The 15,782-nt window shown below is 43.6% G+C and overlaps 1 protein-coding gene across 2 annotated transcripts; it reads right to left on the bottom strand.

The window, feature by feature from the left end:
- Positions 1-113: 113 nt before the first annotated feature.
- Positions 114-15,767, bottom strand: FOXN4 (forkhead box N4). Of its 2 annotated transcripts, none has more exons than XM_019621061.2 (9): positions 15,678-15,767; positions 6,168-6,331; positions 5,176-5,291; positions 4,982-5,092; positions 4,729-4,856; positions 4,197-4,293; positions 3,913-4,120; positions 2,541-2,924; positions 114-457 (listed from the first exon to the last, which is right to left on the bottom strand). In XM_019621061.2, exons 1-9 carry the CDS (start codon positions 15,758-15,760, stop codon positions 279-281), a joined length of 1,470 nt encoding a protein of 489 aa, XP_019476606.1. In that variant the 5' UTR covers positions 15,761-15,767; the 3' UTR covers positions 114-278. The 2 variants fall into 2 exon arrangements, with proteins under 2 accessions (XP_019476606.1, XP_003211009.1); XM_003210961.4 differs by lacking the exon at positions 114-457 and adding an exon at positions 554-1,980.
- Positions 15,768-15,782: the final 15 nt, after the last annotated feature.

Below are 15,782 nucleotides of genomic sequence, written 5' to 3' on the forward strand. Positions count from 1 at the left end.
ATAAGTGACCATGCTGAGCTGCAGCACGGCTTGCTTGCCACCACAGCAATGACAGTGCAGCACATCTAGAATGAGGCATGTTTTGTGCTAAGAAATATTTATTTTAAAAAAAATGAAAACAGCATAGATGACACAGCAAATGATCAGTAATCACATTTGTTCTTGGAGAATAAATTACGACCTGGACCACCATGGTCTTCTGGAAGAGGCTGGCATGGATGCATGCACTTGGTACAGGCGTGCATATTTTCCAGCCTGAACTCTCCCAACAGTGTTTTTCAGCACGAGGTACCTGCGCTGGCTTGGTGGGGCTGCTTCAGCATCTTGCTGCCCTCAGGTCGCACAGCTGGGTGCTGCAGTTGGTGCTTTGTGCCTGGATGGAGGCTGCAGAGGCTGTGTGCTGTGAGCAGCCCCGGCCACACGCACTGCAGGTACAAGGACTGGGACTGACAGAGCCCTGAATGGAACAGACAACACATGAGACATCAATATGATTCCACGGTCACAGAGGTATAAGTAAGACTAAATGCTAAATTTCAATGTAGTTTCCAGCTTTTTTTAACTGTTGGATGTTTCATACAATTTCTTTCTTTGCATCATGTGAAACCAAGTATAAAGTGGAGTATGTAAACCTAAAAATCTGAATTAGGAACAATTTTACTTGGGCTAATCAGAACGGGAAGGCGGGTCTGAATGGGTATGGTACAGTTACAATATTTGGTCTCTGAATTTAAGAAAAGAAAACAAACAATGAGTTTCACAGTATCGAAAGTGCTTATTTAAAAGAAATGTAGTGTAACAAACAGCGATTAAAGTTGTGTTTTTGAAGGTGAATAACTTAGTTGATGTAAAACAGGTTACTGCAGCATTTAAAAGAATTTGAACAGTGCTCAGTTTACATAGTTTCTCTTCATAACAATAAATATAAATAAATTTACAAATAGTAATACTGCCTAGCACAAAAATGGACAGAAGCACAATGCACAGTACTATAAAAAAGGCAAATCTAATCTTTTTTTAAAACAAGTCCTAAAAATAGGCATAATTCCTAAAAGCTTCTAGCCAGTGATCAGCTTCATCATTCAGTAGTACCGGTTCCTTCATGGGTAAGGATGGATTTCTCATTAACAATCTTTCTGCTCCTTTTTTTTTTTTTCCCCTAGCTCAGAACAATAAGTTAGCAACAGTTACATCAGAAAAGCGTTAGAGGTGCAAATGCCTCCAGAACCTTCGTGTCATCTTTGTTCAAGGCAACAGTCATTTGGCAACATGAGAAAAAAGACGAATGTGGTACAAGATCAACCCTTTTGGATGTGAACTTGGTGCTGATCCAACCATTGAGTTGTGTTGGCCTCTGTGTGTGTGAAAACAGAACATCAACAAGTAAGTCTAGATTATAATGTCAAGAAAATATGTTCTCCTTAACTGGACCAGTTTTTAGCTCAGCTCCATTCTAGTAGAAGTTCCTACTGACTGATGTCTTCCAAGTCCTTAAGAGCTCACCAGCCCTGCAAACAACCATCCAATCTCAGTCATGGCATGGATGAAAGGTACAGCAGAACTCCTCTGGTACCGGTTTGAGTTATTTTGGCATCGTGTGCTGTGTCCCAGTAAACAGCCAACACTTTCCAAGTGTCTGCAGGAGGAGCTGTTTATTGCTTTCAGGTTGGATTTTAAGGGTTGGGAGAAACTGGCCCCTGAATTCAAGGTCCACGGACCGGTGCAACAGTTAGAGCAGAGCGATGGGCTTGTTGCCTTGAGGGTTCATGTACTGAGCTGCTGCTACGTTGTCCACGGAGGTGTAAGTGGTATAAAGGCCTGTGACCTGAAAGTCTGACAAGGAGTGATCGCTGCCACTGGAGATGGGGGTGAGGCCAGGAGTGCCCAGGTCACAGTCTGAGAGGTGCAGGGGAGAGTTGCTGAAGGCACCCAGTGTGTCAAGGCTGAAGCTGTCATCTTTCATTTCCTCCCATATGTTACCTTTAAAAGATTAAATTCCAGTCACAGCAACACATCCAACCTGTTCAGGCACTGCGGGGAGGGGGTCAGTCCTTAACTAAAGGGTTTTACGTGCTGCTTAGAAACAGCACAGTTTGCAGATCTGGAGTGCAAAGGCAGTGAGCGTCTGTTCCCCCACAGCCCTCTGGGCTCCAGCAATCCAGTCCTTCCTGGACAGCATCTATCTACCATGTGCTGACCAGAAAGAAACCCAAGGATCACACCAATGAGAGAAACCAAGGCACAAGCAGAGCTATGGTTTCCGAGGGATGGAGAGGTGTGATGTCCCAGATCTTTGGGTGGTCACGTCTATTTATATCTACTGCAGTGCCTGAACTTGAACAGTGAAGGTGGTTTGCTTTCCTATCTAGCACAGGGTAGAAATGCAATGAGGAAGGCTGGGGAAGTCAGCACCCAGCACAAGATTTCATCTCAGTTAATTCCATCCCAGTGAGTCCTGCTGAAGCCCTTGGATATATATTCAGCAACGACACAATCGTATAAATTCTGCCCTCCACTCCCCCAGCTTCCTTCTCCTATACCTTGCAATGCAAAATCCATAATGCTTGGGTCCAGAGCATCCACCTCCGTGTTCATGTCTGTGGTCATGTTCAGGAAGTCGGGAGGGGCACGGCCCATGGGGTGGTGGGGCAGAGGGCTCTGGCTGATGTCAGGCAGAGTGTGGAGAGGAGGTGTCTGTGCAGGTGCTGGGGAGTCCGGCGCGATGCGAGCCTGGGTCTGGATCTGGTGATGCAGAGGGACAGACTGCAGAGAGAGCGTCATGATCGGTTGGGGCTGCAGCTGGGAGATGGAGATTCGGCCTTGGGCTGCTGCCATGTGGTTCAGGGTAGAGATCTCAGGTTCTGCCTGTTTACTGGACCGCCTGCAGTTCTCAGGTCTGTCAGTAATCAGCTTGTCCAGCTCCTCTGTGCATGCAATGCCCGTTCCCAAGGAAGAAAAGAGGAAGTTTAACCCATTTGTTCAAGTAGGTTCCTATCAAAGCATTTCATTCATTTCACTCGTGAGCACAGCTTTGCACTTTTGCAATAAAACCTAGAAGGCAAGCAGCATCTCTGACTGTGTGAGAAGCAGCACGAAAGGCAAGCTTTGACTGTGCAAACTGACTGTTTGAAGAGCAAAAAAGTGCCATCTATTTCCCTCCCCTTAACCCACACCCTAGTCAACTTCCAGAGTAACCCCTAACACGGTTTAAAAAAAAAAAGATCACATGAAGTTTGCACAGAGCAATCCAACCACCATGGGCAGCATCCTTGGAAGGTCTCCTGCTCACAGCAACACTCTGTATTCTGCTTCTTTCCCAGGTAAGATTCACATGAGAGCCTCCTGGCAGTTTGAGTGGCACTATTGTTTTTAAGTAAAGGAGAATGTTATTTATCAGATTGCCTATTAGAGAATCTACAGCAAAACCTTCTGGTTGATTTTTGCCAACACTGAGCTGCTGAAAGCTTCAAAAACAAGCGTGCATTTTTATAAGTAAGAATGAGAGTAAAGAGTTTTGCAGAGCAACAGCCAAAAAAAAATTAAATTAAAAACTGCCACTATAAATGCTAACACTGGAGGCAGCATAACTCTTCATAACGCCTTGGATGTGCTAGATAAGTTAGTGTGGAGGAAAAAGATAACCATCTAGAATGTGGGGGCCAGTTTATGCTGAGAGCTTCCATGTCCTCAGCAGCAGTAACGGCCCAATTCAGTGCAGAGCACAGGGATCATTTTGGCTGTGCAGGTTTAAGGCAGAGGTCGTTGGAAGGCCTGAGAGCTCTGTGCTAGCCAGCACTGTTCTGCAGGACTTGTTTTGTTGTTGTTGTTTGGTTTTTGTTTTGTTTTAATTTGTGTATTCCTGGCCAAACAGACAGTTTTAACACAAGCAAAGAAGTGTAATATAAGCTCTACCTGGGTTAGCCATGCTCCTGTGAATAGCAGCTAAGTCCTTCCGCTTCCACTTCTGCATCTCCTCTTCCATTTTGTCAATCTTGGCAGGATTGAGAGCCCACAGGCATCCCTTGCGAGAGGTGCCACTCATTTTGTTCTCCACCTTCTCAAAACACTTATTCAGAGACAGGTTATGACGCACGGAGTTTTTCCAGCCATCGGGGGCTGTCTAAAAGATGCAGAAAGATGTCAGAAATATGCTGAGAACAAAGTAAGTGATGATCTACTCCCAGCTGTATGCATACCTTGAAGTAGGGAAAGTGTTCCTTCATGAAGCTGTAGATCTCACTCACGGGGAGACTGCCTGTTTTGCTGTTCTTCAATGCCATTGCAATTAAGCAACTAGAGGTCAGAAAAACGTTTAACAACAGGTTGCATATGCAACAGGTTGCACACATCATGTTGTCTTCTGGTCTAGCAATCTCAGATCCATCTCCATTCAGATACAAACACCTGGCTGACCACGGGATTCCCCTGGTAGTCTGTTTCCCCCTGGGGGATCTATAGTCAGTGAGTTTTCAAGTGCTCAGAAGACACCCTCTGATCCTGCAGATTTTACTTCCCTGTGCTGTTTTTCTACCTTTATGTTGATGGCCAGGAACTAGTTTGCTTGTTCATTCCTGCTACCCCCCAGAGGCAGTTTCCACAGAACTCTTGGGTGGGTGAATTGATTTGTGTTCCCTTCAAAAGGAATCAAATGCTCTTATGCTGTCCCACTTACAGTGAAGTCATCCCAAAACAGGCTCTGAGCAACATGCTGTGCTGGTATCTACTCACCTGTATGAATAGATGGGCTTGGGGTAATGCTTTGGATGCAGTTCTTGGGCAGAGTGAGGAGCCAGGCGTGGCTGAGGATAATGTGGCTGGGTGCCATACGATGTGTTGTAGATTGCTGCTGGGTTACACTGTATGCAAAGGAAAAGAAGAGTGTTCACGACTGTGTGTAGGCTTAGGGCTTTTTCTTTTGAAAGAATTCTAGAGATGTTCTTAGAAGGCACTCTGAGACATGGACCCAGGTAAATAACAGTACCTGCTGTGTATTCTGGGCTATGGCAAACACTTGCTGTGGATGAGGAGGGAAGAGCTGCTGCTGTGTCTGCAAACTAGGAGAGGGCTGCCCACCTACAGAGTACTGGCTCATCTGCAGTGACAAAGACAACAGACGTGTCAGTCTTCAGATTACCAACATCTTTTCCTAAGAAGTGTTGCAAGGGTTGCTCTTACGTTTGCTCCATGTGATGAAATAGAATTCAGTCCCAGGACTCCCTGTGGCAGGCTGGCCTGGACATGAATCATTGCTCCAGGTGCTCCTGTGGAGTGCATGTTGCTTGCCACAGGACCTGTTTTGCAAAAAGCAAGTGTAATAAATGTTCACGTGAAAGTACGCTTCAGATAAGAGAGCTGACATTTATTTTTAATAGATGCACTTGAACGCAGCTAAGTCTGGAGTGGATAATCACACCTCTTATGGCTTTCCATCCCAAAAGAACTCTGAACCTTTCACAAATTGCAAATATGACTTCAGCTGCTTCCAAAACTTGTTATATAGAGACTGAAAGGTGACAGCTGTTTAACAGTCCGCAGTGCTCTTACAGACACAGTATCTTACAAAAGGGAAAAAAAAAACAATCCAGAAACAAAACACAAATTCAGAGCTCTTTATACTCCAGACGGATTTCTGCTCTAAAGCAAGCAAGATGATATGCTGAGCTTGCTCAGTAGAATGCCTTGGGGAACAAGTGTTTGCCTGAAGGATGTTCACAAAGAAAAGAAAGGCGTTCAATGAACAGATGCTGTAAGTCTGTGTGAAGCAAACAGGTATGGGGTAAATAAGATACTCTTAGTTTTATCAGTGTTGAAACAAACAAGAAAGATTAATTACCTAATTTCCAAGCTGTTGAAAACCTCTGAAATACAAGTATTAAATACCTTGGCCCAATTTCACACATGGCATTGGCAACTACAATGAGCAGAGCAGTCTGCTGGATCCTAAGATTGCTGCTGTGACTGCTAGGACTCTGCCTCTCGAAGTGAAAGAAATAGATCAGCAATATTTTATAAGACGACAACAGGCTCCAGGTCTTCTGTCAGGAAGTGAAAAGTAATATACCTAAAACAAACCTACTACTAGGAAAGCTGGAGCATGCGGAGGAAAGTAAAAGGGGCAGTAGGCTGTGTCATTTCAATAGCAGTTATTTACCACCCTAACAGTTTACCTGTCTGTTGTAGCATTGCATTCTGGGCACCAAGGCCAAAATCCATTCTTCCACTGGCCATCTGTTGTAACCGAGGAACATCAACAGATGTCAGCCACGACAAGGACTGCAAGTCACTGGGGAGGTCATCTTCACTCAGCTGGGAGGGATCAGAAGCTAAGAGCCTGCAAAACAGCACAAGAGGTTAGAAAAGAGTAGAGATGCTGCAAAACTGTTCCCGATAAGAAGGGAGATGTCTGGAATGCCTGAGCTCGTGGAGGTCAGCGGGGAAATGCACCAGGCTGGAATTCTGCTTACAGAGTTCAGATATGACTTTTTGTTTCACAGCTGGCTAGTTATTGACATCCTTTGCTTTTTAATCATGTGTTCCTTTGTACAATTTGAAATGTTTTAGTTAAGAAAACATTTTGTGCAGTGTTTATAGGGGAAGAAGTCATGAGAACCTGGAAGAGAAACTGCCCAGAAACAAAACCCAAACTGATTTGTCATTTTCGCTTTTGTCTGAAATCTGTTCTTGTAGGGCCATGGTGTAGAAGAAACCTGTTAAGACTTTTAACTTGACAAATCTGCATTAATGTTAAAAGGCAGTGAGCAGCTAGCCTTGGAAAAGTTTCTGTGCCCAGATCCTCCACAGCCTGCTGCTGGCTTTAACGCCTGGGGAGAGCTTTTCCCAGCCTCTGTGTATCCCATCGGTGGGTGCATAAGTGAAATTTCACATAATGAATCATTGATCTTTTCCATGCAGAGATACGAAGTTACGGATACTTAACAAGGAACCATGAAGCTTAGAACCAATCTCTCTCATAGATGTGTTGAAGCCAGCTGTGTGGCACTAATGCTTGCTTATTGCCAAATAACGATGCAGAAGTCTTAAAGAAATCTGGTCTCTTGCTGAAGCATCTTTTATGTTCCATATGATTGCAAGGCAGCTCAAAAGAACAAGACGGAACTCTAATGCCTGGCAGCCCAGGGGCATTCAGCTCCTCTATTTGTGTTTTCCTGAAACACACATCAGAAGTTCCTGAAATTGTTATCTGGGAAATCCTTAAAGCAGAATGTGATTTGTTTGTTTGTGAAAGGGCTTTGAAAAGAAGGAGGAAAAAGAAAAAGCCACGAGCAGGAACCAAAAGTTAAAATCCTGGCCAGAAACATCTTCACATCTCTCTCCTAGCCTACCCCATTTTCTTTCTCGTACTGTAGTTAAAGTGCAATAATTAGCATTGCCATGGTTACCACTGTTCAGTTATTTTGTGAGGCCTGGGACTTAAATACAGAAAAAGAATATCAGGTGACCACTCTCCCGGCCCAGAGATTGGCTGGATTGGAAGAAAACAAGAGCATTAAATGATTTGAAAACTGGGCAGGCTCATGTCGTTTGCAACAGTTGGGCCCATTCATTGTAAGCCGATAACCCATTGTGGAGCAAACGACTGTTGCCCAGTGGCACGTGGCCTCAATTGTTTTTGGGATTCTTGCTTAATTGTTTTTTTTCCCCCCCCTCCTCCTTTTTACCAACTCCACATTAATCTGGCTGAATGACAGCCGACACACAACACGCATACACATGCCATCTGGCACCCCGGTCCCTGCCAGTCCTCCCAGACAAGTCAGCTCCCTCAACAAACAGTGGGGTCAGATGGGCGGCGAGGGTCAGCACCCACCACACACGCCTCCTGTCAGCCCGTGAATCCTCCACATGCCCTCTGCTTCTCTGAGCATCTCCGTGCAGTGGGACTGGGGCTGTGCAGCAGCCTTCCCTGGGTGTCTTTTAGGAGTGAGAAGGTCCCTGTTTCCTGCTTATCCTGGTGAAGACTCACATAGCGCTTCCCAGACGTGCAGAGGACTGGTGATATGCGCTGGAAGATTGGGTGCTATCCAAAATTGGATGATCCTCCCCCCCAAGATCACACTGCATGCCCCTCAGCATCATTGAGAGTGTAGACATGCAGCTCCCCCGTAGAATCATTGAACATTTTGAGTTGGAAGGGAGACCCAAAGGCTGTCTGGTCTGCAGTGCAGTGCACAAGGACACCCACAGCTCCATCAGTGCTCACAGCCCCTCCTCTGAGCATGGGTGTCCACGTGGATTGAGCACCACCACCTCTCTGGTCAACCCATGCCAGTTCTTCACTGCCCTCCTGGTCAACAACTTCCTAATACCCAATTTAAACTCAGTGTCACACTCACTGAGCTCCATTTCAAACAGACACCAAGATGCAATGGCAGAGGCGAACAACAAGGCAAGGTGAGCCAGTTCTTTGCCCAAGACAAAGATGTTGTCTTCCTTTCTCCGTGCTAGCATGGAACAGCTGTTGGGATTCAAGCTCACAAGACTTTTAAAAGCACGCCTGGCTGTTCGCTTGCATGTTTTCACTGGATTTGGTAGTTGTCAGAATAACTGTTTTCATTAATTATAGGGGAAAAGAAAAAGTTTTGTCAGAATAAAAAAAAGTATTTCACAGTTGAAGACTGAAGCAATGCTGAAATTTCATATACCTCCAAGAAGGCAAGACTGCTTAAAGTGCATCCAGATTTATTCTGCAGGTGTTGTAAGTGCCCAGATTTATTCTGCAGCATAAACCCAGCTTATCTCACAGTACACAGGCTCAAGCTGTTCCTGATTTTAGTGAAAAATGCTGATCTGACTCTCTCTGGAAAGAGAGTAATACAGAAATACCTAACATTGTAATGTCATAGGGTTCAACCTTTCTGACCTGAAAAAAAGCACCAGTGCCAGGCCGACTACTAATGCATACACACATACTGTAATACCACGTGCTCAGATTCCACTCCCCTCCACCATCCTTTCTGTCTCACATTTCAGGGTAAACTTCAGGAGTCAGAGATCCTGCCTGTAGATGGGTGTTCACAGCCCCTGGCACAATGGGGCACTGTAGTAAAAGCAGCCATTTCCTTTCAATGCATGTAAATGAGATAAATAGTGATACGCTATAATTAATGCACGCTGCCGAAAATGTCCCCAGCTGCACATTCCCCAGGGCTGTCTGGTGCATAAGCTCAGCAGCTACATCCTATGCAGGAAGGTTCCAGTTGCACCAAAGTTGTTACAAACATAATAGTATCTTTTAAAGGTGTGATGAAATGATGCAATTCCATTTTCAGCCCACTCCTTTCAACCCTCTGCAGGAAAAAAACTGTCTGTGTTTTTACCCTAGAAAGGTAACTGCATGAGTAAGAACCCACGTGATATTGAAGATTTATGCCCCAGCTCTCTGTGTATCAGAGGATGCTGGCCTTCTTTGAAAAGCACCCTGAGATCTACAGTATGTGATACAGAAGTGTTCAGTATAACATTCGTCTTTGCTATCTGCTCTATTATACGTTGCCCAAAATATTTATCCACTTGAGATAAGCTCCAACAGAGCTTGGCCATCAGTCAGCCTGCACGAGGTTTACTTGAATTAGGATGAATAACACGGAAAGGAATCCCCTTATGCTGACCTTACAGACCTTCCTGCCAGCAACCACTGGGTAATTGGACTCTCGCATTGGTTGCACGTATGACCAAGATCACTCGAGTCTGTTAGCAGTGCAAAACACTGGCACATTTGTTATCTGAAACATAGCTCCTATACAGGTAGGAGACACTGACTAAACTAAAGCTAGCTATATGGAAAGAAATTCCTTCCTGCCACAACCCTGCAGGAGCCTGGAATGTCAGAACTGAATTTGGATCTACATTCGTAAAGCTCATGTTAAGCTGGATCTACTGAGCTGAATCTAATGCAGTCCATCACTGCAGGAGCAGCTGTTGGGGTGATCCAGCCTCTTCTACACCTGCAAACTCTGGTGCATGAGGAATTTGACACTGGAGAACAGAGCAACCATCTCTTCACTGGTGTTATAGACCAGCCTGCCAAACACCTCTGCTGAGGCTAAAGAAAAGCCTGGCAATGACAAGTATGCCTTCAAATATTTTATCTCTAGGTGGTTTAGCCAATAACTGGGGATTCTGGTTTATAATACGATATGCAAAGTGACATATTTCTGTAAGTATTGTGCCCTCCACCCTTTAGAGGACTCTGCCTGCATGGAGTCTGTCTCCAAAAGATGCAAAGCACTCAAACTGGTTGATGTTGCACGGTGAGTCTGGTGCAAAGGGATTAGAGCAGGGCAGCAACTCAGCATTGCCACTGTTCTAAACAAACCCAGACCAAAACACCGTGGCTGTTTTGCATGGCATATTCAACTTCAACCATAGTGTTCTAATGTCTCTCAATGGAAAATTTTCATTATCCCTGCCAGCACTGACACTGGAGCATAAGTAATGCAACTTCAAGCAGAGGCAGTCAGCAGTGATAGATTCTTAATTAGCTGCATGCAATGGTTTATCCAGAGAGCGACAACTGAACAAGAATCCTACAAAAACTTTCTCTTGAAGTGGTTCTCAGAAACTGTTTTCTTTTGTCTGGGATTATGTAATGGCCTCAGAACAAGCACAGCAATTTCTGATACATAAAGCAACACCAGGAAAACAGTAATGTTTTGTGACTCTTCAGCTGTCTCCATGGTGAGAATTATTCTGTTTTACTGAGTCAACCTGTCTTCTTTTGCTCTTCACTGACTGTTCTGCTCTTCCCTGCTGCACACTCCTCTTCCCACCTTCCCCCTTCCCTGCACCAGGGTCTGTTTCCCACACTGCGCAGCCATCAGTCCCTTTTCTCCTTGCTCTGTCCCAGCTGCTCTCCCTGCTGCTTTTGGTCTGCAGTTCCACTCTGCCTTCTGAAATCACACTACCCATCCACTCCGAAGTGCCCAGCCTGCCTTTCTCCTCCCTGTCTTCAGAAATTTAGTAATTTCTGGCCTTGCTGGACATAAGAAGAGAAATTAGGCAGTAGTCCAGGAACAACCAGAAGATCCCTCCTCGACTACAGCTCGGGAAACTTGGATTAGATGAACCAAAGCAAAAAGCAAATAATTACCCTGTCAGGTGTTGCTCTTCTCCTTTTCATAACATCATGGCTCAGAAGAGAAGCTGATTCTCCAAAAACCTTCTGCAAAGATATTTATGCTCTAAAAGAACCAGTTATAGAAGTGCTGTAAGAGACTTTTATACATCTCAGCTCAGAGTTTCACAACACCCCGTTACCTCATTTTGATATGGGATGAAGGGAAACTGAATTACAAGTGAGCTACATGATTTGCTTAAGCCTAACAGGAAGCGAGCAGCAGTGTCAGCAGCAAACTCAGAGCTCACTCCTTGCTCTGCTTCACCCACACAATCACTCTTTCTTCCTGTAGGTTAAGATTTCCCAGACGCAGCCTGTATTTTAATCTACAGTATATTTTGTTGGGGGGGAAAAAAAAAAAAAGCTGTAACTAATGTCAAAATAAGTTTCTTGATGCAAAAATGTGCTGAAGTATCTGGTGCTACATGAATGTTTTGTGCAACAGTCAGTAGTGCTGTCTACTGGGGAAGACATTTTTTCCTTTAGCATTGCTTCAGCTGCTATTCATTAGCAAAGAACTGATTTACTTGCCTGGGATCCTGTGCAGATAGTTAATCCAGTGTAAAAGGGACATGAGATACGCTGTGCTTTGCACTGCTGTCAGACCTGTCTCCCTTGCAGAAGTTGTGCTGTGCTTTCTGCACAGGCGAGATTTTTTCAGTGGGCAAAACAAGAGTGGTGAGCCCTGAGCACGTGAGGTTTCTCACAAGAATGCTGAAAAAAATGCAAGTTTTCTGCTTCCTTGTCTTGAATTGAAGGTCAAGCACCTTTTATGAGGTAACATAGGAGCTCAGTTCTGGTTTCATTGGAAACAGAATAGCCTCAGAATCTTGCTAGGTACTGCCCAGCTACAACCAGTCCTCCCCACCTCTGGCAGCAACTGCAAGACAATATGAGAAGCAAGGGCCATTATTTTTTTTTTTTTATTAATACTGATTAGCACATTTCAGGAACTGCATAGGAAACAGTTGAGCTAATCCACTTAAATCAATCCACTGCAGCCTCAGTTTGACTGATTCCTAGGAGGTTTCTCACATTTTTTTGAAAGAATGAAGCAAGTCCTGTGATGAAATTCCTCCGACACATCGAGTCATTATCTCACTCCCTGTCAGACACACATGGTGTCAAGGGAATGGACACTGACATTTTCTTCAGGAACAATTACGGTGTTGTTAGTTATGCATCTGTAACCTTTTGTCTGCAGAAATTTACTTCATGCAAACCCCCAGCCTCCATCTATCCCCAGGATTGATTGTGGAAAACACCCAACTGTAGCTTGCTCCAAAAAGCAGCTATGAGACTACCACTTAGGAGAGCCAAAATGTCCCGAGTGCCATAAAAGATAAAGACTGTCCACCATTTTCACCTCTGTAATGCAGTCATGTCTAGAACACAGGGTTACGTGGTGGTTTCTATGAGGACTGCAGACACGACAATCCAAGGCTTATGGGATTTGCTGCCAGGATTGAGTAGTCACTGAATCAATGGTTAGAGAAAGTAAAACCATATCTGTTCAGGACATGAACTAAAGGTCAGCTTAACCCAAAAAACTTTTAAAGCACAATCTGATGCCAAACTGTGCGTGTGGAAATTCAAGGTTACAAGAAAAAAAAAAAAAAACACAAAACAAAACAAAAACTGAATTAGGTTACCTAATCAGTTACATATTGTATAAATACTGTATTTAAGAATCAAAGGAACAATTAAAATGGGAAGAAGAGGAAGGACAGTCTTCTAATATACTGAATACTTTATATTCACGTGAAAGCCTACCTTAGCCAAGCCAAAAGTAAACTACTGTAAATCTGTTATTTTCCTTTCATCTGCCTCACTGGGGCTTCAAATCCTAAGGGTTTTCATGTTAAATCCAATTCTGCAAACTCGTATACGTTGCAATAGATCTTCTACTTCTCTTGCACCAGTTATTAATGCTCAGCAAAACTAAACTGCAAGAAAATGAATTGCAAGTTTCAATATTGCTTATATTACTTATATTCAATATTTCTCGAAGCATTCACAAGGCAACTCAAAGACCAGCTCTAAGCCCACTGAAGATAATGAGAGTTCTCCATTGGGTTAGAAGTTTTTGAGAGGGCTCCTATAACTTACATAGCTTTGTGCTGAAACAATACAGGAGCACCACTACAAGGTAAGCACGTACTCTGATTCAACATCAAAATACTTACACTGCAACATAATATTCAGTTATTCATTAGAATTAGCCAAGTGTTGAAGTCTTGAAAGTTTAAAAATCCCAGTGTTCTGATTCTCTGCCTTTATTCCCCAAAACGCAAAATGAAATCCCCAGCAATACTTGTCACTGCTACAGTTATCAAAATACTGAAGGTAGCAGTATTTTCTCTGGGAAAGTGATAGAGGCACTTTTTGGCTAATATGAAGCTTTACTTTGCATTGACAGCCCAGCAGTGACTGTCCCAGAGAAACGTAGGAGCTGGGGAAGCCACGATGGCCCTAATCATTCCCAGACAGTATGATGTTTTACATCTCACAGAAGAGATGCTTGCCCATAACAATTTTATCAAGGTGCAAACAGTCCAGGTCTTTGCAAAGAATAGTTAGGAGGATTAGGCTGCTATGCGCTACGTCAAATATGCTACAGATGCTTTAGATCCAGAGAATTCTAATGCCTGCTAAAATTAGTGATTTTTTCCTATTCTCTCTTTTTTTTTTTTCCCCCTTCAATTTAAAAAAAAGTCATTTCGAGATCTGTGCATACATGCATGAAAACTTATAGGTATTTGCTGCTTTGATCCCCAGCTCACATGCACACACGCTCTCCCCCTTTTCAGCATTTTCTGCTGCAGCCTCACAGGAAAGCCTGCTCTCCTCTAAGTCCAATTGCCCAATTGAAAGATTCCAAGTGAGACAGAAGAGCATTCTCAGCCCAGACCCAGCCTCCCACTCACTAATTGGAGGCCATTCCCCATTTTGCAGAGCCTTGATGCTCCCCCATGGAGCACTCGGGACTGTGGGTTCCAGTGCTGGACTGTGGTGACAGCAGGAGAGTAAACAGAGCTGATAGAATTTGACAGGTCTATTCTTTTCTTAAAATCATTCAGTCTAAAAGATTTTCTTTTACATAATCCAAAGTGTTTTCTCATGAAGTAGGACAAATACTGCTCTGCATTTATGGTGCAGTTCAGATTTTATGCATTTTTATCAGAATTCGCCACTATTAAATGAGGTCAAATAATTCATTTTAAAGGCTGCATTAAAGAAATCACAAATGGGTTAAAAACTTCAGAGAACTCTGATCTTCGAGTTCGAAATGTTTAAGAGAGATTAATAGTAGTTTTTAAAAGGAGCTGACTTCCCAATAAAGGAGAAACTATTACAATTCCTTTATTGGCACTAAGATAAATCCAATCTTTCTCAAAGGAAAAAAAAGGGGGGGGGCTTTTTAAAATGAGTTAAAGAATAATTCTCCCCATAATAAGGGTCTTTGTTAGGGTAGTGTGCTCTTCAGGGCACTGATACAGACTTAAATGTAAGCATCCAGAAACCTCTCTCATACACACCCCTCATTAAATACTGAATATTTCTTTACAAATATTTACATAGCCAACAAAACGTCTGGAGCAAAGAATGTTTTAATAAACAGCAAAACAGAGTTCCACAACCCTTCTTCCACAGCGGCTGTGGAGGGTATAACAAATCACTTGTTGAGCTGCAAGGGGCTGCAGTGCAGTGTTTGCATTTTGAATAGAGAGGCTGAGAGAAGAATACCTGCAGCTGAGCACTGTTACCCACAGAAATGTGTGAAAACACCCTCAGCTTGGGAGGGAGGAGAGAACCTCTCACTCCTCATTTTAAAACAACATCAACAACAACAACAACAAAAAAGAGATCACGTTATTATGTGTTTCTTGGAAGTTGGCATCATGTGACAAGATGTAACCTAACTTAACCCAGTGCACTGTAATTCATGCAGAACTATCCCATGACTTTTAACAATGCTTTTGCATGATGAAAGATGTGTATTGGTACAGACAAATTATCACAGGCTGTTGGCAAAACCAGATTTGCTCTCACCAATATTAGTAGAACTAATATATATACATAAACTAGTGCTTTGGTGTACTACGTGTGTACTTGCTTGTCTTAATGAAAAATTTATCTGGTGCTTATTGCACGTGATTCAGTCTTTGCACAATAATGCAAAATGCAACCTCTTAGATAATTCTAAATTAACTCTTAGAAAATTCTAAATTAACAATAATGTTGTCTGACAACACTCATACAGGAGAGAGAGTGGGAGGTCAGCCCGTGGCTTGGAAGGTGCATTTAACCAATATGGCTTAGCATCCAAATGCTTTAAATAGGAATCACTCGAAGTAAGCAATGAGTTATAACTGCTCTGCGCTTTGTTCAGCTTGAGAAGAGCAAGAGGAGCAAGAGAAATGACACAGCTGGCTTTTTAGAACAGGGTCGCATAAGGAAACGGTGAGAATCGTTTGTGTGCCATCAGTTGGCAGGTTTGGGTGGTGCTGTGTGGTTCTCCATCAAATAAAGCCCTCACCTGTACTCCTGGGCAGCGTGCTGGCTGTGCCCTGAGCTCCGGATGAGTCCTGACATCATGGACGGGAGGTCGCTCTCTATCATCTCCTTTGCAAAAGGAAAAAAA

The sequence above is a fragment of the Meleagris gallopavo genome, chromosome 17, assembly GCF_000146605.3.
Source record: "Meleagris gallopavo isolate NT-WF06-2002-E0010 breed Aviagen turkey brand Nicholas breeding stock chromosome 17, Turkey_5.1, whole genome shotgun sequence".
Lineage (NCBI taxonomy): Eukaryota > Metazoa > Chordata > Aves > Galliformes > Phasianidae > Meleagris > Meleagris gallopavo.